Source organism: Passer domesticus, chromosome Z (genome assembly GCF_036417665.1).
Source record: "Passer domesticus isolate bPasDom1 chromosome Z, bPasDom1.hap1, whole genome shotgun sequence".
Lineage (NCBI taxonomy): Eukaryota > Metazoa > Chordata > Aves > Passeriformes > Passeridae > Passer > Passer domesticus.
This window is the reverse complement of record NC_087512.1, coordinates 78,912,114-78,936,134: the sequence shown is the minus strand read 5'-3', so window position 1 is coordinate 78,936,134 and position 24,021 is coordinate 78,912,114. Positions and strand designations below refer to the sequence as shown.

The 24,021-nt window shown below is 40.5% G+C and overlaps 2 protein-coding genes and 1 long non-coding RNA gene across 10 annotated transcripts in view; 2 read left to right on the top strand and 1 right to left on the bottom strand.

Moving 5' to 3' along the window:
- Positions 1 to 306: 306 nt before the first annotated feature.
- LOC135289272 (uncharacterized) lies at positions 307 to 7,017 on the bottom strand. Of its 2 annotated transcripts, none has more exons than XR_010352054.1 (4): positions 6,908 to 7,017; positions 2,655 to 2,839; positions 958 to 1,187; positions 307 to 446 (listed from the first exon to the last, which is right to left on the bottom strand). It is a non-coding gene; the product is annotated as an uncharacterized LOC135289272 (long non-coding RNA). The 2 variants fall into 2 exon arrangements; XR_010352055.1 differs by having other exon boundaries at positions 308 to 446; positions 1,015 to 1,187.
- Positions 6,925 to 19,389, top strand: CZH5orf63 (chromosome Z C5orf63 homolog). Of its 3 annotated transcripts, XM_064402747.1 has the most exons (6): positions 6,925 to 7,059; positions 10,058 to 10,187; positions 12,793 to 12,913; positions 15,591 to 15,647; positions 16,401 to 16,603; positions 17,901 to 19,389. In XM_064402747.1, exons 3-5 carry the CDS (start codon positions 12,794 to 12,796, stop codon positions 16,578 to 16,580), a joined length of 357 nt encoding a protein of 118 aa, XP_064258817.1. In that variant the 5' UTR covers positions 6,925 to 7,059; positions 10,058 to 10,187; position 12,793; the 3' UTR covers positions 16,581 to 16,603; positions 17,901 to 19,389. The 3 variants fall into 3 exon arrangements, with proteins under 3 accessions (XP_064258817.1, XP_064258816.1, XP_064258818.1); XM_064402746.1 differs by lacking the exon at positions 17,901 to 19,389 and having other exon boundaries at positions 16,401 to 17,175; XM_064402748.1 differs by lacking the exons at positions 6,925 to 7,059; positions 17,901 to 19,389 and adding an exon at positions 7,078 to 7,385 and having other exon boundaries at positions 16,401 to 17,175.
- A 1,490-nt stretch (positions 19,390 to 20,879) lies between these two features.
- The window catches only part of MARCHF3 (membrane associated ring-CH-type finger 3), a 64,119-nt gene continuing 60,977 nt past the window's right edge, over positions 20,880 to 24,021 (top strand). For 2 of the 5 annotated variants that reach the window (XM_064403937.1, XM_064403940.1), the window contains exons 1-2: positions 20,882 to 22,017; positions 23,141 to 23,290. The gene's annotated coding sequence lies outside the window, so the exon portion shown is untranslated. Of the gene's footprint in view, positions 22,018 to 23,140; positions 23,291 to 24,021 lie in introns of all 5 variants that reach the window. The other 3 variants (XM_064403936.1, XM_064403938.1, XM_064403939.1) reach the window with 3 other exon arrangements.

Here is a 24,021-nt window from a genome sequence, read left to right as displayed (position 1 = left end):
CCATGTTGTCTGACTCACCAAATTCCTTGTCTACACAGCCCCAGTGAAGCCAAAATATGAGTTCTGCATTTTCTTCTAACACTTTCTGTTTGTACTTCTCAGATAAAAGTTACCTCGTCCTTTGCATGGCAGTACTAACCTAGAGTTTCAGTGAATATTTTTGCCTACTTAGGTATCTTTTTTCCTTGTTCAGAGCAACTGTCTCAGTACCTTTCTCTTTATCTCACCAAAGAAATAAATACGTGGATGACACAACGCTGACACAAAAGGTTGAAATGTAGCTGCAAAAAAGCCTCTGCAGGTGTTGTCAAAAATCAGTTTTGTTGAGTATCTGCTGTATTATTTCGATGCCTGGGCAGCATGCAGTCACATTCCAGATAATGCTTCATGAACAAGAGCTTGCCTTGAAGCTACAGGCTGCCAGACAGCAGGGCCCTTTTTCTTTTCTAGAATATGAAACAACAGTGGAAGTAAAATAAAAAAACACAGAAAATCAGGTGAATATATATAGTAAACGCTGCGGGTGCCAACTGACTGCCTGTTTTGTGTCCCATTAGTTTCTGAAATACTGGAAATAGCTGTCTCCCACAGAAACAGTAGCAGAAAGTCTTTTCTAATGAGCTGAAGCATTGCAGACAATAATCTTAGATGCATAAGTATATAGTCAATAAATTTATTTATAAATAAATAAGTGATGAAAACCCCATAGAAAATGGTTTAGAATGTTGTATGACAAGATCTAGGTAGACCAAAGAAACCAGTGAAAGAGGGGGATGAGTTTTAAGGGTTTGCCCAGTTGTCAGCCTGACAAGACACACAGTGGTGACATTCCACAGTGACAGAATAAAAGATGGCAATGGACAACCCAGAGGGAGGCAGATGATGTCTCCTGCAGAACTGGAAACCAAAATAAAACAAGAGGAGAAAAAGAAAAGAAGAAGGAAAAAGGTACTTAACTGGATATGTTTTCATTTGGACAGTAGAGATGTCTAGAATATAGAATTTTCAGCTTACACCAGTAGCTGAATCTGTGTTTGAGGATTCATTCACTGGCAGAGAAAGTGCTGAGACAAAGGTGAATATTGTGGAATCTTCCCTCCTTTTAGCTGTTTTCAACCCAGTATTCCACACAGTGTAACCTCTCCAGGAAAGTGTTGAATCTTCAGTGAAGTACTGAGTGAAATACCCTGAAATTAAATCAGACAGAAGGAATAGAGGGGATGATGTAGCTGCATTGATTAGGAATAAAATGAAGAGGTCATATTTTATAGCACCTGTGCACAAGTTACAATAGGATTGCTTTAATTGGACATGCTGCTGCAATAAAGTTGCCATCCTTCCTGGCTGTTTATTTTCTGTAGATCTCAGACCAGTCGATAAAATATGAGACTCTTTATATCATTGTCTCTTACAGATTTTCTGCTGTGGGATCATAATTACAGCAACACCCCCAGCCAGGAGTTAGCCCATCATTTGTGTCTCTGCAGTAAAAAAAAAACATTATTAGAAGCTTAGCTCTGAACAGGGTTTGAGATCAGCCCCAATCAGAGATCCACACAACACTCCACCATTGATTTTTACTGCTGTCAAATGAAGTTCTTGACATGTTTAGGCAAGGGTAATCTATAGCTCTACACATTTTTTTGTAGCAAAAGGTTTCACACAGAAAATCAGAGCTTATCTGTGTTTAAAAAAAAAAAAATCATAGTAACATCACGTTGTGCTGTGTCACATTCTGGGCAGAAAAACAACCTAGGTAAAGGCCTGGCAGCAAATGAAGATACTTTTTCATGACTTTAGGTTCTTTTTTAAGAAAAGAAGAGTAAGTCCACAAGGAAGTAATTCCCATGTTTTGGAAAAGTCCTCTTCAAGGGACAGGCTCTGTATGAATTTTGAAGCTGCACCCATTTGCCTTTGTTGATCGTCCATCTCACTGATTAAAAAGAAAAAATTACCATACAAATCACTCGTCACATCCCTAGGTCTGGAAAATCCTCTGCAGCTGAACCACTATGAGCATTTTTTTATATCAGAGTCAAATGCACCACTCAGTTTTAACTTTGAAACTATGTTATAATTTATTTTAAGTCAACACAAGACACAACACTGCCGCTGTTATAATTAGCAAAACACAAAACACCTAAAAATGTCCATGGCATTAAAGGGAATGGGTTATAGCATAGATTATTCTAGTAGTCAGTCAGTTATTTACTGGGTAGCAAATGGGGAAACAGGAGAAAGAAACAAAATATCCCCCCTCCCAAAAAAAAAAAAAATCATATTAATAGAAATTTTGTGCCACGTGCTGCTTTAATCAGATAGCTAAGTTTACAACAATTGTAATTTCAAATGTGAAGACACACCTTTTTTGTTCAGGTGGACTTCAAAAAGAGAGTTTAACACTCTTAACAGTTCTTTTTAGCTTTTTAGCAAAGGAACAGAATATGACGCGTGTTTCACTGTAAAGTAATCAATTAGGAATAACAGCAAAAATCAGCTTTTGCATGATAGTAACTTATACTCTGCATTAATTTGAAAGAAGTGTTAAGAGTGTAAGGTATTAGAATGAGATCCATTTCCTTGAAAAACCCATACTATGTGAGAGAAAATAAAAAACCCCTTCATTTTATATTAGTTAGTACTTCATTACTTACACCATTGCAAAGCTCATCATTAGCCCAAAAAAGCTCTTCATTTGAAGACCGTAGCAGAGCCTCACACTCAGTCTTTTCCCCCATTTTCTTTCAAATTGTAAATTTTTTTCCAAGTGGTGAGGCTTGCAGGATGTTACAAGGAGAGGCTCTTCTTGCCTTGAGAGAAAATCCACAGGGAGACATTTCTAGGAAGAAGGTATGAATACATAGGAGCAAAATGAAATTTCTGCTGCTCGCTTTGTAACGCCAAACAAATGCTGTTTGTTCACATGCCACTTATGAGCAATCAAAGGGATAGTGAGAATGTGATGGGAGAATTTTGGTTAGCAAAAGGGACTGCTGCAACCCTCCCATAATTTACGTGGCCCAAAATTATACACATTATTTTACTGTCCTGTTGTTCTTCAACTATATAATCTCAGATATGAAGGGAGTAGGGCATTTGCTGACACCATCTACGAGAGCAGCCTTAATTTGTTTGAAAATAAGTGTTTATCCTAGATCCCATAAAAACTTCTGTCTCCCACAAATACTCTCCGCTGAGCTGGAATTTATGGAAAGCAAATTTCACTATTAAAAAAGCTGCTAAACACAACTCGGTTTTAGCACTCAGGGCAAACATACCACAAATTATTTTCTGTGCTGCATGCAAAAGAAGGACCTGACCCAAAGCTTCTTAAAGGAATAGCATTGATTTCCAATAGGCTCTGCCTTAGCCTGGAACCCAGTGCTTTCTTAGTGCTCAGTAAATTAATTTTTGGATACCATATGCCACCATAGAAAACATGAGATACAAAAATAAATTCAAAATGCTGCTCAAATGGCTGTTACACAATGTGCCAATTAACGTGCCACCATGTTCACTGTTGAGATGATCCTTGGGTTGGCAGACAGTGAAAAGTTCATGGGCAGGAAGTTCCCTCCCTTCTGCAGGTCATTTAGGCAAATGAAAATGCTCCTCCACTGGCATTCATCATTTAAGGAACACATTATGGGGTTTTTTCAAAGCATATTCCTCAAGGTGCTTTTCCTCAGGCTAAGATCTCTAAAAGCTGTTCTTTGTACAGCAAAAAAAAAATTCTCTCATATTAGAATCAAATTTTCTCATACATTTTTCTGGCATTCCTCTGCTGCTTATTGAAGTTACTGAATGTGTGATGCTGTGATTATTTTTTCGATTTGTCACCTTTTCCATGCTCAAGTCACTTGAGCATTAAGAATTTCACTTTTGACAAAATGATTCCTTCCCCCGAGCAGCCTGTTCCAATGCTTGATAATCCTTTCAATAAAGAGTTTTTTAAACTTAATATTCTAAACCTCCCCTGGCCCAGCCTGAGGCCGCTCCCTCTGCTCCTGTCCCTGTTCCTGGGAGCACAGCCCGACCCCCCGGCTGTCCCCTCCTGGCAGGAGCTGTGCAGAGCCACAAGGGCCCCCTGAGCCTCCTTTGCTCCAGGCTCAGCCCCTTCCCAGCTCCCTCAGCCTCTCCTGGGGCTCCATTCCCTTCCCAGCTCCCTCAGCTTCTCCTGGGGCTCCATTCCCTTCCCAGCTCCCTCAGCCTCTCCTGGGGCTCCATTCCCTTCCCAGCTCCCTCAGGAATTCTCCATTCCCTTCCCAGCTCCCTCAGCCTCTCCTGGGGCTCCATTCCCTTCCCAGCTCCGTTCCCTTCCCTGGCCACGCTCCAGCCTCTCAATGTCCTCCTTGGAGTGACGTGCTCAAAACTGACCCAGGATTTGAGATGTGGAATGGCTTTAAGCTGAAAAAGGGTAGATTTAACCCAGTTATTAGGAAGAATTGTTCCCTGGCAGGGTGGGCAGGGCTGGCACAGGGTGCCCAGAGCAGCTGGGGCTGCCCCTGGATCCCTGGCAGTGCCCAAGGCCAGGCTGGACACTGGGGCTGGAGCAGCCTGGCACAGGGGAAGGTGACCCTGCCGTGGCTGGGGTGGAACTGGATGGGATTTAAGTTCCCTTCCAACCCAAACCATCCTATGATTCTGTGATTCCATCTCAAAATAACATAGAGAAATAAAATAGAAATCTGGGAGAGAAACAAATTGGATGCAGTCCATCAGAGCATGAGTTCTTTTTAGTTTGGGTTGTGAAACCATGTCCACACTTTATTAAGAGATAAATTCATTTAAAAAAATTAAAAAAGGAAGACTTGTGTATCATAGCATGGTACCTGTGCAGGAAATGTAACCATTGAGTCCTAACTGCCCTTGAAATTTAAAGATGTCCTTTGTGCCATAATGAAAAATAGTGTTGCACTTCTTTCAGATGTCAGAACACGTTTTTAAGTACCAAACTTTACAGGAATTCATCTCATTCCTAAGCACAGTGATAGTGAGACATGCTCTAAGTAATAATTCTTTCTGCATCTGTCACTGTGAAGATTAAGAAGATTCATCTCATAAATACTGGATTAAAACCAAAGCTAATTTTATGCTGAGGTATCTACAGTAGTGTATCAAAAACCCGCCAAAACAAAACTGGTTAATTGCAAAGCAGATGTTTGTAGCATAATAAAACCTTTTTTTTAAAAAAAAAAAAATTTTCTTATTTTTTCTTTTTTTTTTTAATACTTATGTTGTATTATAAACAACCTGATCTGAGGGTGCAACCAGTTTATACCTGAGTGCAGAACAATAAACACATCTGGCAGTGTAAGAAAATTCTGATTTGGCAGGACCAGTCAGTGATTTGGCTAATTGAACTGTGTTAGGGAACATGACAATCCTGCTGAAACCAGGAAAGGAACACAGCCAGACCACTTCTTGCCTTCAGCTACAATTTTGTTTAAATAAACTGACCAGTTTTGGGAGCTCTCTCCTGCAGGTTCCTCTGGGAATTTTAGACACATGTCCTAGAGAAGGATAGACTTGCCTTGGGAGCAAGAGGGATGAAATTAATCTGAGACCTGAGATGCCAAGAGCATGCTGATCTCTTTATTTATCTGCTTTCCAACCTGCCCCTGCCCTCTCTCTGGGTGTCCTCCCACCCTTTCTGAGAAAGTAAAATCCAGGTGAGAGCCAGCTCAGCATTTCCCTCGTGTGAGGCTTGTCAGGTCTGTTCTGTACCAGTGCCAAACACCGAAGTCTTGCACTGGATTTTCTGATGCTGGGAAAAGAAGAAAGAGCAGGCAGTGTCAGCTGCCAGCATTACCTCTCTGTTCAGCAGCAGGGATTAAGTCAGTGTCTGAAAAGGAGTCACTAAGATCCCGAGCTGACTCTGCCTCGTGTTAATTTAAATGCTGGTTAATTACACGTGTCACATCAGCAGGGTGGGATTACACCCCTGGAGAGCCTTTCCCAAAGCACAGATGAAGAGGAGAAGCTGGCTCGAGCCTCTGCCCTAAAGATTTGTCTCCCACTCTCAGCCTAGGGATAGCTACTGTGGCAAAACCAAAGTCCTGACAGAAATGCAGTGTGTATTTACAGTATGTAAACATGAGCCTGCAGCTTTCATTTGCTCAGCAGTGGACACTTGCTGGTTTTTTACTTGAAATTTCTCTGGGGAAAGGAAAATGAACACACCTGATGACAGAAATGCCTCAGAGTAGTCAAATGGAGCATCAAGAGCATCCTCCTAGCACCTGCCTCGGAGATATTTATATGCACTGATAAATCCCATCTCAGTCACCTCCAGGCTAAGCAGGCCCAGCTTTTTCCCTGTGTGCTTTCATTGTTGTGACCCTTTTTGCTCCCATGATAACCTCAAATAATGCGGGGGTTTTTTTCCATTATACAGTACACCCACCCGAGGCAAGGCAGCACTTTTCTGGGACAAAATCCGTGGTTTAGGACACAACAAATAAAAGGCAGCATCAGCACGGAGGTGGGTGTGAAGTGATGGCCAAAGGCTGATTTGTAGGAGGATGAGGCTGTAGAAGATCCTCAAAGCCCCCAGGATCCTGGTCATCATCTGGACTGAATCCCTTCCCTTCCCTTCCCTTCCCTTCCCTTCCCTTCCCTTCCCTTCCCTTCCCTTCCCTTCCCTTCCCTTCCCTTCCCTTCCCTTCCCTTCCCTTCCCTTCCCTTCCCTTCCCTTCCCTTCCCTTCCCTTCCCTTCCCTTCCCTTCCCTTCCCTTCCCTTCCCTTCCCTAACACACCGATTTCCGGGGCAACTCTCCAACTTACTCACAGAACTTCCCGATCCCATTATTACCATTACTCTTCCCATTTCCATCATCACTATTACATTTCTCTTATTACCATTACACCACTATTTATTGCATTACTATTATTTCTGTTGCATTACCATTGCTGCTGTTACTACTGTTACACTTTCACTTTCTCTGGCCAACCCCTTTTCCCCCCGGGAGCGCTTCCCGGGCCGGTGTCGCTTCCTTCCCGTGCCGGAGTCACGTCACTCCCGGCGCTCCCGGCGCGGTTCCGGCGGAGCTCCCGCAGGTGGGTGCGGGACCGCCGGGAGCGGCTGCGGCTCCTCGGGGCTGTTCTCCTCGGGGCTCGCTCCCTCGGGGTGCTGCTCCCGCGGGAGTCGGCTTTTCGGGGTGTAGCATCCTCCGGGATGCAGCACCCCCCGGGATGCGGCTCCCCCGGGATGCGGCTCCCCCGGGATGCAGCATCCCCCGGGATGCAGCACCCCCCGGGATGCAGCATCCTCCGGGATGCAGCATCCCCCGGGATGCGGCTCCGCTCCTTGTCCCCTTGGAGGGTCCTGTTACAAATTTTCAGTCACCGGCATCCCCTGGCGGGCTGGATCCGTGCCGGGAAAAGTGAGGAGGCCGCTGGATACACTGTACCCTGCGGCGGGGCTTGGGTGGTTTCGCTCCGAAGTTTCCAAGTAGAAGTGTTTAAAACTGTTATTGTGGTTTTTATATATATATTATTTTTTTATATATATAATGTTATTTATATATATATAGTGTCATACATATATGTATTATGCATATCGCACCTACATATAAACATTTCGATACATTCATTTATTTATTTATTCATTTATTTATTCATTCATTCTTTTATTTATTTATGTGGTTGATATGTATATGTGGTTATATATATGTGTGTGTGTATATATATATGTGTGTATATATATGTATATATGTATATATGTGTATATATATATAATGTTATTTTTTATATATAATGTTATTTATATATATATATAGTGTTATACATATATACATTATGCATATCGCACCTACATATAAACATTTCGATACATTCATTTATTTATTTATTCATTCATTCTTTTATTTATTTATGTGGTTGATATGTATATGTGGTTATATATATGTGTGTGTGTGTGTTAATGAGGTTTTATGTATATATTTTTAATATATATATAAAAAACCTCATATTTATATATATACATATATAAATATATATATAAAACCTCGTAAACACACACACATATATGTGTGTGTGTTTATGAGTTTTTATATATACACACATATAAATATATGTCTATGTTTTTATAAATAAAATTTTATAATTTTATTATAAACGTAAAATTTTATATATTTTTAATATATAAGATATATAAGAATATATAATACATATATATAATTTCTATATTTTTATGTGAAATATATTTAAAATATATATTTATAGATCTAAAATCTATATTTATTTATATATATAAATGTTTATGTACTTATACATATTAATATGTGTATTAAAATGTATATGTGTATGTATATGTATATGTAATATTTACTTTAAATTTGTTTTATATTTTTAATATTTATTTTAATATGATATATTTAATACTTATTTTTCATATATATAGGTATACAAATATGTGTCATATATGTAAATATATTTCATGTTATTATTTATCTATTAAATATATTTAATACAAATATATTATTTATATTAAATATATTTCATGTTATTATTTATCTATTATATATGTTTATATGTACTCTGTAGGTACATATCCATATGTGTGTATATATGTTTAAAGCTCTTTTTATGTAATATATATAATGCGTATCATTTCTACATTTAAACATTTTTATATTTAATATATATGTGTATATGCATACGTATACATATATATATGTATGTATTTGTGTGTGTATATGTATATGTAAATTTACTGTTTATTTTAAATTTATTTTATCTTTTTAGTATTTATTTCAATATTATATATTTCATACTTGTTTTTCATATATATACACACACAAATATGCGTCTTATATATATGTGTTATTATATGTATAGGCACACAAATATGTATCATATATGTAAATATTTATAATATATGTCATGTTGTTATCTATTTTATATATTTATATGCTTATCCGTAGGTATATATCTATATGTGTATGAATGTGTGTGCTTATATGTGTGTATATACTGCATAATGTATGCATCTTTATGTGTATACATATATACATCTGTATATATGTAATGTAGAAATATATATAATACAATGTAGAAATTACTTATATATATAATTTATATTAATATATGTGTATATTTGTATATACACATGTATTAACATAAATTTGTATACATGTAAATTGTATACATACATACATGCTCATGCAAATATTTGTATGTTGTATGATTATATATGTATAGGTATGTTTTTATATGCACATATATGTATATACTTAAAACATACAAGCTGAACATCTAAATAAAATATATAAATATCACATAATATACAATATTATTATGTATATAATTAATACACAGTATTATTATGTACATATTTGATATAACATACATTATCATTAATACAGTTATTGATACAATATACCAAATATTAATTGCATATTAGTGACATATTAATATGATCTTAATATAACCTATATAAATATTAATATGTATTGTCAGCAATATCTTAATATTTTAATTTTATTGCTGTGTTTGTTAATATTATAATGTTACAGGATGTGTAGCATCTAATATGATTTCATGAGACACATGTTTTTATATAAAATACTGTGTGCTGTGTTCTATAATGTGGCATATATATTATCCTTTACTGTGCTATTATTACTATTATCTTTTAAACTCCATTACAAACTTTAGATTGTGGTAGCAGTGTGTCGTTTTGTGCAAGTTCTGTATAGTGTTCAGAGCAGGCCATTACAGCAACCTGTTGGGTGTAATTTGAATTATCTGGAATTTGGAGTGTGGCCCTGGACCAGATTCATGCTCCTGGAGGGGTTACTGAGCAAAATGTGTTGACAGATGTGACATTTCCCTCTTTTCTGGGATGGAATGAAGTGTCTTTTTGGCATTTTCCCCAGGTTAGAGGAGAAAATGCATGGAAACTTGCACTGATTGATGCATAACTTCACCCCACAGCCAGAGCCGGTATTGCTGATGGTATCTTTGAATTTCGAGCTGCTGGAAGAGCCTGATTCTCCCTGAAAGACTTCTAGAGTTTTGAGCATGTGCAATAATATTTTCTTGTATTTTGCAGGTCTCCTCTGAGTGTCTGGTGGGGTTAAAAGCTGCGTGGGGATCCCCAGAGCTGCAGGGTTTGCTGTCCCCACTCACGTGGGCTCCCTGGTCTGTGTCACCTATTTTCCTGTCCAGCATTTCCTTGGCAGGTAATCAAATGCAGACTGCCAGAAAATTTCATACATTCTGATATTTGCACCTACTTTCTGCCCCCCATTCTCTTTCAGCTGTTACTTAAAAGGTAAATACTTGAAGGAAAAAAAAAATCCATTCCTGTCTTGCCTTGATTGATGCTGAGATTAAGTTTATACAGGTACTTACCTCATCTAAATAATGGATGGTTTTAGTGTCACAACTTACTTTTCCTGCAGATGAGGATTTATTGGGTGATGGAATTCTATTTATAGGAATTGAGTCCAACTTGGCTCTGCAAAATAGAGCATGGGCCAAGCCCAATCTCAAAAGAATAATTTGTTAAATGTGTAGCATTGTGGTGTAGGGGAAGGTAAATTCTCAAGTTTGCAAGCATCCTTCTTTGCGTTTATGTATTAATTTCTTTCCCTCAAGCAAATCTTTATAATTGGGGGTAGTCTAGAGAGAGATCCAGAATAATGGTATGGGAAGTTTTGTGCATTTTAGTGTCTTTGGTATCATTCTGCTTAGGTGAGTGAACAGACTTGTTTTCTTTAGGTTATTTATAAAAGCAGCCAACCAGTCTCAAGTTAGCCCTGGAAACAGCAAATTCTTTCTTCAGTAGCAGTACTGGTCAGGGAAGATTTGCTGCTGGATTCTGAATTTCTTGAAGGTAGTATTTCTGAATTCTGAAGGTAGAATTTCTTGTAATCAGCTAAAATTAGTGAGGACACTAAGGCACTGCTGGCTGATTTTTCTCTCTTTTTTTGGTGGGTTTTCAAAGCTTAGGTACTGATATTGTTTTATTAATTCCTATTCAGCAGATGTTTTGGTAGGACTTGTCCTCAGGACAGCAGAGCATGAAGGGATCAGTGTAGGACAGAGCTGGAGCTGTTTTATGCAGAAATATCTGTGGAAGGCAGAATGTGATCTATGGAAATGTGGGCTTTGTTCATTCTATTAAAACAAAACAATTTGAGAGCATCTTCCTTATTTGAAAAGCTTGCTAGGCTGGCAACAAAAGCATTCTTAAAAAACTTGTCAGAAAGCAGACCTTTTTCTTCCCCTCCTTTTTTATCTTGCATGTGAACAGGCTAACATGCTGTAAACACTTCATGCCAAAACTACATCCATTCTGGACTTCTGTTTCTTGTGGGTTTAAAAATTTTCCACATCTGACTGAGGCTCTTCCTGCCATCCAAATCTGCATTTCTCCAAAAGGTTCCAAGCTTGTCCTTCACATTTAACATGCAAAATCCCAGGCAGTTCTATTTCCACCTTGCATAGTGAAACAAATGCAGTGGCTGCCAAGGACTGTGACCTTTGGCAGTGTGTGCTGTGCCAGTCACTGCTCAGTGACAGGAATTTTACTGCTCTGCCCCTTGCAGGTGACTCTTACTGATAGCTGCTGTCTTTTGGCTGTGCAGGAGGATTGGTGGAGCAGTGCCCTGTCACCCATTTGGTTTTTCTTGTGGTTGTGGTTTAGAAATACAGCTTTAGAGTCCACTGCAGTGCTTTTCCTTAGTGCTTATTCTGGACAAACTGTCCACAAAAAGCTTTGTGATATCAGTACTGAGAGATCCAGTGGAGCAGAAGAGCACTGGGTTCTTTTTGACTAAACATCCTAAACTGTGCCTAGAAGTTGCAGTGATATCCTGCACACTCTTTAGCTGCTGGAAATTGTGACATCACGTTGTGTGTTCAGCTTTAGATAGCTGCAGGTAAGTCAGGCCTGAAGCTGAGCAGAAGCAGTTTGGCTTTGGGTGAAAGGGAATCAGTTTGGTTTTCCCTGTGTAAATTCTTGTATCAGGTGTCATGTCTGCTGGTAATGACCATGCAGACTCCCTTTGCCTTCCTTTGTTGCCCCTCAGTCCTAAAATGCCTTGTGAAGGTCACATTAAGACAAAAGTTTGGAGAAAGCAGTGTTGCTGTTAATGACATTATTAACAGGTGACTTCAAGGCTCCAACTTGGCACCCTTCAATAACACTTAACTTATTCAAACTCTCTCTCGAATCACAAACCCATCAATTAATTTGCTGTTGCAAAGGACTTGGGGCAGTGTGAATGCTTTTAATATTGCCAAGTTAAATCATCTTGGCTACAGCTTTTTACTCACTGCAGAATGCATTGTATTAATATTCTGATTAGGTACAGATTAGTTTTTTTGATGGAATAATTTGGGTAAGTAGACTATGTCAAATGCTGCAGCAAGATTACAGAGGTTCAAAGCACAGCACTTTGCATTTTTAAATATGTAATTCCAGCTGGCATCTGTGGAGCTGGAGCAGCATAATGCATTTATGTCAGCATTTGTGTTAGGGAATTTAAAAGAGGCATTTCGACAAGAAAATGTAGGTGTTTGTTGCTCTTTCTTCTTCTTTTTTTAATGGAACTGCTGGTTTTTGAGCTCCACAATGTTTCTGGCCTGCCACGTAGTACAGCACCTCCCTGATGAATGTGTTGATACCATGAACATAAAAACCCTGGGATGAATGTTTTGGCTGTGTGTGATTTAGAGCCGCCACAGAAGCGTCGCGTTTATCCTGACATTAAATTTCATGAGCTATAACTTGGCGCAGAACAACTCAAAGAGTTTTATTTTTTTCCCTGCCTGGAACAGGATGATGGTGCTGTGTTTTCTGAGCAGAGCCCTGCCACGAGCCAGCCACTCACCCTGCCCACTGGGGAGACAACTCTGCTCAGCCAGCACCACAAAGCCAGTGTTGACTTTATTCACCAAGGTAAGAGCTGTTCACACAATAAAGCTGGGCAAGACTGTGTGTTTGTCAGCTCTGAAACACAGGAGTTACAGCTTAAATGGCTTGTCCTTGCCTTCTTTTACCCCCCTTCAAAGCAGTGTTGGGCGTTTCACTTAGTGGGTTTCTGCACACCAGGCTTTGCTGCACAAGTGCTGCTGTCATTGCAGCAAGTAGGAATTAGCCATCAGCAAATGTTTCAGGACAGTTTTGCCTCTGTGACTCTGTGGTTTGTTTACTAGTTGAAGGTTTGGCCCAGCTGCCAGCGTTTCACCCAGAAAATGGAGAGCAGAGATGAAATGTTGCACACAATCTGCCAACCACAAGCATCAGCAGTCAAAGCAGGCTCTTCAAAGTGCTCATGTTTAATTTCAGCACCACCTGTGAGACTGTAAAATATATGCAATTAGTGTTGGGGGCACGTGAGGGAAAAGTTGATTTTCTTTTACCCTCTTTTTGCTTTATTGGCAGCAGATAAAATGCGTGTAAAATTCCTAGGCATATTTAGAAAGCAGGTGAGATGAGCAGGAAGGGTCATTTGTGGACTGTCACAATCCATTAATTGTTTTCAGTTATTACCTGCATAGTTCTGCAGTTTTATAAAGGATGGCACAGGGTGGTTTTTTCTGAATTTATGTGGTTGGTGCAGCTTTTAAGAGAAGAGTAACTACAAATGCAAAGCACTAAGAGTGCTGACATCAGTGTGGTGGTTTTAGATTAAAATAATTTCCTCCTCCTGCACAATGTTTTTTCTTTCCATCTGTAAACATACAGGAGTGTTTAAACTGTGTGACAAATGAATAGGTTAAAAATAATAGGTCAGCATCCATTTAATAATCAGAACTATATTTTAAAGTTGCAGCTCTCTCTCCCCATGCCCAGCTCAGTCTCAACTAATTCATAATTCAAATGGGGTAAGGTTGGGAATGATGTTCTTACCTTTGGGTTAATAATTGCCCCAAAAAAATGCGCTTTGTGTCTTAAAATTCCTAACTGGTGTTAGGAATTAGGAAGGCACTGTGTGAAATCAAATTTTCTAATGGCAGATTTCCAGCAGTTCTCTGAAATGGCCTTTTGTTGAAGGTGTTTTTTAACAAGAAATGTTTACTGTTAGCTTTAAATGTTCACTGGAAATTGCAAAGAAAAGCACAGACTATTAAAAAAATCTAATCTACACTGTTAGTTTATGCTAATTGACCCCTTGTTTGCCTCCTCCTTATTTTTAATAAGGAGAAAAGGAGAAAGCAGAAGGGAGTTATGACTTCTGGATAAACTGATAGAAACTACCAAGTGAGTTTTCCTTCTTTCCCTTTTTCTGACCATTTGTGCACCAATTGCTTATATAAATCTACTTTTAAAAAAGATTTCACTGTTTGTCAAAATAATTCACTTTTGATTTTAAGCCAGTATCACCTAGTGCTTAAGCTTGCCATGAGAGTAAAAGTATTTTTTCCTAAAAGTTAACCATCTTTAACAAATGCATTTAAGTACCTGGTATGTTGAGAAGCTCTCCACAGGCCTAGAGGAATTAAAGGTGTCCTGTTTTAACTGGAAGGAGCCTGGTGTGTTACAAAACTGATGTGCAGGGTTCTGGGTCAATTCCTTTCAGTCTTCAGTATCTGTTAAACCAGTCCCTCCAAATGCAACTAGGACTTCAGTGTCCTGCTTAGGTTTTCAGAGCACAAAGACTTGTCCATGTGGGAAAGGCAGTTTAGTTAGACCTAAATAAAAGTAGAGTGTTTGATAAGAAGTAATTGAGATTACTGGAAATTTCACATTACAGGAAACAAAAAAGTAGCTGTTTTAGATTAACTTCACATTTTAAAAAGTTCTAGGAAGATTTTTCAGTGGGAGAAAGAGAAGAAGGTCTTTTCCAGCTGTGGGAGGTGTTTTGGGGCAGAGGGACTGAGTGGTCAGGTTGACCTCCATATACTCTGCCATGTGAATTTATGGGCCAAATTCTGCTGCTGCAAACATTGGAGCAGCATGCTTTCATATGAGTTAATTCTTCATTTACAGCCTGGGTGGTCAGCAGAACTCAGATGAGGGAGTTTTCAAAAATGTGTGGGTTTTTTTGACCTCATCACAGGTCAGAACACTGCAGCTGTCTGCCTGTTATCCTCACTGGAGGTTACTCTTAGAGTAACTTTGAGAAGAATATTCTCCTCTTCCAGCTCTGCAGTTTGGAGGATCCTGCCTAATTTCTTCCAGGCAAAGCCACCCAATCTTAAATTGCCTTCTTTTCTGATTTAAACTGAGAATGTGTCTTGATCTGAGACAGGCTGGAAGTTACTTGTGTGGCTTTCTCATTCCTCTTTTAGCAGGAATGGTGCCTGCATTTGTCTTCATTTGGTGATGATACTTTCAGATCATTCCCTTGGATCTGCTTTTAGAAAACTGTTGAATTTGCCCCATGAGAAATGCAATAGCAAATGTAAAATAATTTAATTCAGTGGCTGGATAGTTTGTTGGGGTTATTTTTTTAATCCATACTGCACTGATAAGTAAAGTTTTAGAAAGCCCTAAGACAGGGTGCTTGGTGCAGGGAAGGGAACCTGAATTCACAGCAATGAATGTAATGTTCTCTGTGTGTTACTTCACAGTACAAAAAACTTTTGTGTTTTACTGCATGTTTTAAGCTACTCTGAATGTTTTCATTTAGAAACCATGCCCTCTGTGTGACGAAGCAAAAGAAGTTCTTGAGCCATACAAGAGAAGGGTAATGTATGGAAATTCTGTATATGTTTTCTATATGGGAAGAACAGTTAATCAGGATTCTTTCTTTGTAAAAAGAAAATTGCTTGGATTTATTTGCATCTGTTATTCTTTCATGGATGACCTCTTCAAGACAATTTCAGCACTGATTTACATAAAACTCATTATCCAAAAGCGTTTTGTGATAATGCTACTCAAATAAGTATTGGCAAACTAAATCAATATAAATCATGTTACAGGAGTTCCTGAAAATACTCCTTTTGCAAATCCTGTTGCCTTGTCTGAAGGAGTTTGTAACTTTTATGAGCCAGGATGTAATTTGGGAAGGATGTGACTAAGTGGGGCTTTGAATATTTGAACTGTGTGACTGCAATTTTTGCCATTTTTCAGCCAGGTTTTGATCTCTCTGTTGAAGGATGAATTTTTTAATACAAGCCTTAAGAACTGTTGCACTCTGCTGCCTGTTTTGTTCCCAGCTCTGTGTTTGTTGAGGTTGCTGCCCACAGGAGAGTGGTTCTGCACAGTGGAACAAAAATATTTTGGGCTAGGGAGAGAGTCCCTTGTGGAGAGGCAGCCAAGGGTTGTGCTACATATATTTTATACTCAAAAAACCAGTCCCTTATCTACAACACAAAGAATAAACCCACAAGGTTCAGGTAAACAGCCTTGCATTTCTGAGAAAAGCACTGATCAGAGGACAAGCAGGTATTGCTTTCCAGTGTCCAGCAGGAACTGACATATTTCTTCTCTGCCACAGTTTATTCTGCAGGAGGTGGATATTACCCTTCCAGAGAACTCAGCGTGGTATGATAAATACAAATATGACATACCTGTTTTTCACTTAAATGGGAAGTTCCTAATGAAGCATCGAGTCGACGTTCGAAAGTTTGAGGACCAACTTAGGAAGCTGGAGTTGCAAAGTGAGGGAAACCAGTGAAGAAAATGCAGCAGATCTCAAAGGTGAAAAGAACTTTGTGGAAAAAAACCCATATTCCTTATCTGGCTTTAAATTTCTTAGGACATATGAGTCTGAAAAACTTGAGTGCCTTGTGTTCTGTTTTGTATTAATCACCCAGCCCAGCTGCTCCAACTTTTCTGTGCTGTTCATTTGCTGCTCTCGTGGGGTGGTGTTTTCACTGAGAGAATAAAAGCTGCTCCACAACAGCAGATAAAATAAACTCTGTTTGTATGGGGCTGGCATGGCCAGGTTTGGGTAGTGGGGGGGATTTCTCTGAGAAGCTGCTGGAAGCTTCCCATGTTCAGCTGGGACAGCCAGCTCCAGGAGGGATCCTGTGGCCACATGCCAGACCATCAGTGATGAGGAGGAAGAAGGAGAGAATGTTTAATAAAATGAGCACAAGCCCCATTCTCCATCTCCCTGAACCACTGAGGGGAAGGAGGAAGAGAAAATGGAGAGTGAAGTTAAGCCTTGGAAGAAGAAGGGAAAGGTGGGATAAAGGAGTTTTAAAGATTTAGTTTCCTTTGTCTTTATCCTACTGTGATTTGGTTGGTAATAAACTAATTTCCCTAAATCTCTTCTGCCTGATCAGTGATCAGTGGCTGATCTCTGTGTTCTCATCTCAACATTTTTTGAGGTTTTTATTGTATTTTCCCTCCTCTGCCCAGCTGGTGCAGGGACTGACTTTTGTAGGTGTGTGGCATCCAGCCAGGATCAGTGTTTAAAAAATGATTGGCACGTGTAGACATAGATTAGACTGTAGGTGAGGAGGAGAATTCCTTGAAGAAGTCTAAGAGCCTAATCTAAATGATAATTCAAAATAGAAAATAGGGCATTTAGTGTTAAGTTAAAAGGACACTTGATTAAAGACCACACACTCACTGGAATTGTATCTGTAAAATGATCATCACAATTTGATACAGTTACTGCTAATACCTCACAGGGAATAGTATATTTTTTACATTTCAGTTCTGTCTGCCACACAGCTGCAAATCCATTTATCAGGTGGCAAGAATGCTATTTTTTCAAGGATTGATGCAGTTACATGAGTTACATTAGTTCCACAGGCAGTGCAGGCCAGTGAAGGAGACAGAATGCCCAAGTTAAACATATTTTCAGGAAGAAGAGAATGACAGATTCAGGAAAAGGCAACCATTTTAGTTTAAATAATCTGTAACAGACTGCAGAAAGTTGCTGGTGTTTTTGATGTACTTAATAGATTCTTTAACACATAAATCCTAATCCCTACCTGCTGCATTTTCATTCTTATGGTGATACTCAGTCTTTTCTTCTCACTAGGAATTCAAGCAGGTTCACTTGACAGATGTGTCTTCAGAGAGGGAAGAATCCAGATGCAATGCCTGGCTGGAACAGCAAACTGAAATAGAGCAGGATTCAAGAAAGACTCTGAGTTTTGGAGTATGGTTTTTAATAAGAAGTCAGCTGATCTGCTGTGGTGAAAATGGGCTGTTCCTGCATGGCCTCATCCTGTGTGTCTTTAGCATTTGACAAATAATTTGCAATCCAGTTTTGATGTATTACCCAAGATGAAAAATTTCTGGGGAGGAGGGAATAAGAAATTAAAACTTTCCTCCAGCTTAGCAGCTTCAATCCACTCAGGCTGGGGTCTGAAACTATCCAAGGTTTCTCAGGAGGGAGACCTGTGCCATTTTTATAGCAGAGAATTTGGGGTAAGTTCAGCCAGATCATGGATCCACAGAGTTTTTCATCTCCATTAGCAGAGAACAGGGCTCTAGAGACAAAAACTTCTATACTTTCTGCAGTTCATGATGCTACAGCCAAAATTCTGACTGCTCCACGGGTTACTGTTAAATAAAAGACATTAATTATCTCCATATCAGCAAGTACCACTTGCCTTTCTTCTATGATTTGAGATGGTTTCAGAGGGCCCAAGTTTTTTCCTTACTGAGGTTTTCTTATCACAAAACTGCATAGAGCACTTGTCAACCATATCTGAAGTGCTCTTCTAAAATGTAACAGCATTATCTCAAAGATAGGGACAACAGAGGCCACGTGGACTCACTCCATTTCCCAAAATACATAACTAACAGAGACTGGCAGAGCTCTCAGAGAGGTTTTTGCCTTTGTTTTATTTTAGTGAGGTCTGTTTTGGGAAGGAAAAAAAAAAGAGAGGAATCTAAACCCAAACTTATTAATCGTTTTAGAGCTGATTAATCCCTTGTTCCTTTTTCTGTCAGACTGTGGAGAGTTTCCTCTGTAGCCCCTGCCAGATACTTTTTCCCCATTTATTTTGTAAAGTGAATGATAACAGGATTTCCATAATAGCTTTTGTCCATTGCATAGCTTTTATGAGTGAGATTGAGCTTTTCCATTAGGGCTGTGCTGCCAAAAACCTTTCCAGTGGCTTCACTGTTCTGCACTTTTAAGAGAGTGGAAACCCTCTTTTCATCAGTTTGGACACAGGGATAGGAGGTGGGAATGTGATAATATGGAGTGTTGGTGGCACCTTTATTTCCCAAGAGCAAGAAAGGATGCATCCTGTATAAATTTGAGGGGTTTTTCTCCTTTCTTCTTGAATGTAAGAAATGGAGCTGTCTCCCAGCACATGCATCTCTCTAATCAATAATGTGTTTAAGTATAACACAGATATTAAAAGGAGAAGGTATTTGCCCCTGTTGAATATGTATTTATGGAACAATGTGCAACGTTGTGAAAACTGGCAATTTACTCTTTTGGCAGTGAGTACTGGCAGGAGTGCAAAACCTTGTGATGCACTATCTCTGAAGTAAAAGGAGAATGAATACAAGATGGATTTATTTCCTATTTCTGGCCAATTAAAAAGCACATAGACAATGTCCCATCTTCTTCCAATAACTATAAAAAACAGATACCCACTGGGCTCACTTTCTTCTATGTTCTGCTTCTCTGGCTCTTTCTTTGTGTCCTTAAATTGTACACAAGACATGGAAGAAAATGTCTCATTTCTTTTAGGCACAGCACTCCAGGCACAGTGTCTTCCTCTCCAAAGTGGCCTGTGGTACATAATCCCATATTCACCTGTAATCACATGGCCATCTGGATTAACTACACGTGGAAGTAAACAAAGCCCAGTGTGCAAGTGTTTACAAGCTTTTTTTTTCTTTTTTCTTTGTTATTTTTTCTCTTGTTTCCCTTTTTTCTTTTTTCTTTTTTTTCTATTTTTTCCATTTATTTTTTTTTTCTATTTTCTTTTTAATTTCAGTAGCAATATCACTTTCCAGGCAGTTTTGCTTTACAGTCTACCAATAACATCTCTCTTCTCTTCCATCATGCCCTGCTGGCAAGATCCATCCCATTCTTGTGAAACTGCTTTGCCTGTAGACCCAAACTGAGTTTTTTAAAATCATGACTGGAGCTGTGAAAACAGAACAGTTTCCAGTTAGGGAACTCCATTTGAATAATAGCCTGAGCTGCTTTGGCCAAAAAATCATGGTAAGAACAACAAAATTTATTCTCTGTCCTTTATCCTCACCTCTTGCAGCTTTTGAGATAAAATTCTGGTTCCTGGTCTGGATATTCCAGAGATAAATGACATATGACCAGGCTATCCAAAGGGTAAAATGAGTTCCTGCAGGAGACAAATATTCCCAGCTGTCTGTCTTGTCCATGGAATGAACTGCAGGGACTGAGGGCACTCCAGACCTTCCTCCTTTTCCCTCACTGCTGCCTTCTGGAGCACATATGGTTGATTACAAGGATAAAAACCTAAATCCCTCCCAGTCATACCCAAATCTCACTGAAATGAGACAAAACTGCATCCACTCCCTTCTCCTGAGGGGAAGAGTGAGGATTGTAATGTGGATTGCTGGGATGCACCTGGACACGAGGTCAGGGTGTGCAAAATTCAGGGTCTTGCTGCAGCCCAGGTGGTTTCAGCCTGCCACATAAAGAAATGAGACTTAGACCACGTAATCCTGAGTCAATCCACTTCCTTTCCCTTCTTTTATCCCCTTTCTGTGTCCTTCCCAGGAATATTTAACACAGGGACTGATAAAAGAAGGTGATACAGCTGGGTTTTTTTTCTTGGGGGTTTTCGTGCTGGTTTTATTTGGTTGGTTGGTTTGGGGTTTTTGGGGGGGGCTTTTTTTGGTGTGTGTGGTTTTTCTTTTAGGTTTTGGGGTTTTTTTGTTTTGTTTGGGGTTTTTTGGGGGGGTTTGTTTGTTTGTTTTGTTGTTGCTTTGTTTTGTTTGGGGTTTTTTGGGTTTGTGGGGTTTTTTTGGGTTTTTTTTTGTTTGTTTGTTTTGTTTTATTGGGGTGTGTTTTCTTTTGTTGTTGTTTTGATTTTGGTTGGATTTTTTCCCTAAGTATGACATTCCCTGGAGATCTGCTCCCAGAATGGCTGGCACCTATCTCTCCATCCAGCTGAGGAAAGCACAGTGAACCAAACCACCAAACCACATTGGTACACACAGGTTTGATTTACACACCCAGACACCAATTCAGGCCTCTTCTCCATTGCTACAGGATCTCCAAGGTGCCAGGAGCTGAAGCTGCAGATCTGTGTGCAAGGCTGGGATCCAAACCACCTCACTGGTGTCCCCACTGCTTTGAAAAAAAAAAAAAAACAACTAAATTTCTACTTAATTTACCTCATCTGCCTCCTGCTGAGGTCATGCCAGGCTCTCCCTTTTTATTTTAACACCCACAGGTATCACCTGTGTGCTGTCTCCATCTCCACCTGCAAGTGCAGCTGTGGGATGAACATGCAGGTGCAAATGTAGGTGGGCATTTTTTTTTTTTTTTGCTTCACTGGCAGGAAAGCAAACCAAGGGCAGCTCCTCCCTGCCCCTGCGATTTGCCTTCTAGCAGAATTTCAGCTCTAAGGGGCAGCAGTATTCAGGGAACGCAGCAATTCTGTGAAATCCCATCCCAGCCCTGCAATACCCTTTTATTTCCCAACAAAGCAAGCGCGGCAGAGGCAGTGAAATACAGAAAGGCAGTGAAACGCAGAACTGTGGTTGGGCAAGGGAAAACATTAGCTTGAGGGGGGTTTATCTTTGCAACTTGGGGCTGTCATTGCTGAAGCAGCTTCAGCTGAGTCCCGGCAGCTCTGGAGCTCCCACTGACCTCAGCTCCGGGAAAGCTTCTCCCCTTCCCGGACCGCGGGTTTTTTTAACTCCAGTGTGGCAGGAAAAAGAGGGAATTCCTTGGCTCCTGGCAGGGAATCGGGCTGGCAGGGAGCTGTCGCTACCCGGGCGCTCCTTTGTGTCGCTGCTGCTCCGCGGGTACCAACGGAGGAGGAGGAGGAGGAGGAGGAGGGGAAGAAGGAGGGGTTGATGGAGAGAGGTCCTGTGGCGACAGCCGAGCCCGAGGCTGCTGCTCCCGGCTCTCTCCCGCTGGTTTGGCCGCTCCATCCGTGTTTTTGGAAGGATATCTGAGGGTCCGGGCGGCGGAGGTGAGTGTGAAAATCTGTGGGTCCTGCCTTTCCCGTGCGGGGGGTGAATTGCTGCTTCTTTCTTCTTCTTCTTGTTCTTTTTCTTCCTAATATTCCTGTCATCGCCGTCCTCCAGTAGTTCAGCTGGGGTTTGGGTTTAACTCTTTTAGTCAAGGAAAAGGAAGCAAACCCGTGTGAAGAAGAGTGAAAATGCCCGGCGTGGAGCGATCTGGCTGCAGGCTCCTCCTGCCAGAATTGCCTTCGGGACTTCGGAACTGGCGAGGAAAGAAATACAGTTTCTGTCTGCTCCAGAGGCTGTGGCAAACTGTAGCCATTTCTGGGATTCAGAATTATAAATCCTTTTGCCCATTTTTTTTTTTTTTTAATTTTTTTTTCCCCTTTAAATTGCCGGGTACCACAGGGCTCTTTGCAGGTATAAGGGGTCATGAAACCGCTCACTAATCTGCCTAATCTTGTCAGAGGAGTTTAACTTTCACTGAAAAGCATTGTTTAAACTTAAATTTAACCCTGCTGGTGGATGTTTGCCAAGTGGTGTCTCAACTTTGGACTGTCCAGGGCAGCCCAGCCACCCCCGAGTCATCCAACCAGTGAAGGCAGAGAGTGTTTGCCTATTGGAGATTACTTATTTTGGCAAGGATGTTTACAGGCCATCCAAGGCCCGCTGGAATAAACAGGAAAACTCTCACTGGCGATGATGACTCAAGTCCCTGGAAATGAGCTTTTCCAAGTGGAACTCTGTGGGTAACCCTCCCACAGCCCTTGGCTTGCAGAGGGAGTGGGATGAGGCGCAGAGTGGTGTCAGACAAAAACTCATGGGCTTTAAATACATTTGCTAATTGCACGTGCCATTCCTTGGGGTTTTCCGTGCCACTGATCTTTAATTAACTGCCGGTGGCTGATGAGGCAGATTGCAGCCTGTCCTTCTGCAGTAATTGTTATCGTGGTGGCATCTCGGGGTGTGCAGAGTCTGCTCTGAAACTTCCAGGGGTGGGGTGCTGGTGTTTGGGGTTCAGAGGCATCAGGCATCAGCACACAGATCAGCCGGCTGACAGATCTCCCAGTCAGAAGGGGCTTTTTATTTTTTTTTTTTTTTATGCCTTTTCTGATCTCTTGCTTGTCACAGGCTGCACAGGATCTCACAAATAAATTCTGCGTCAAGCCCACGGCTTCTGTGAGGTTTCCACTTGCCCCTATGGACAAGCTCCATCCATGGCAGGGCTTCAGGCTTGACTGAGCCACTGCCTGGTGGCTCACGGGCTTGAGCTCTGAAAGGGTGAGTAATATCTTCCCCTTAAAAGGGCTGTAATGAGGCTGGGAGCTGTTTTGATCTATCAAAATACATGGTTTTGCAAATAATGCCTGTCAAAACATGTTGGGGTGACTGTGGTTGTTGTGGCACTGGTGCTGGCAGAGCCACTTTCTCTTTGAATTTGTTTATATTGGTCTTTGCAGCAGATGCAAAGAGATGTGTGTAGTTTCTGTGGCAGCAGAAACTTCACCTACATTTGCAAACACGTCTACCTAGTGTGTTCTTTGCATTCCTGCAGGGTCTGTTGATGCACATTTTGGGGGGTGGATGTTTCTGAATGATGTTCTGAATGGATTCAACCTCAGACCACCACTGACCAGATGAAAATATTACCCTAAAGATGACTCCAGCTAGTTGGAGCAGGGCCAGAAGAGCCATTGTGGGCATCCTTCCCTTAAAATAAAACAGATTATAGACCAATGAAAAGTACCTGAGAGCATCACAAACGTGGTCACGGCAGATTTCTGCTGCCAGGAGAGCATCCTGCTTTCCTTGTGGAAGCTCAGGAAGAAATGCTGCTGCTGCTGCTTAGACCCACAGTCTGAAAGGGAGGGAAATTATTTGTGACACAGTGCAGGAAGGCTTGTCACAAAATCAAATTGCTGAAAAACCAGCAAAGTGATAACATGAACACTTGTCAAGGGATTCTTGCACTTCTCCTGTGCCATCCTCACTGTGCCAGCCCCCTTGGTGAT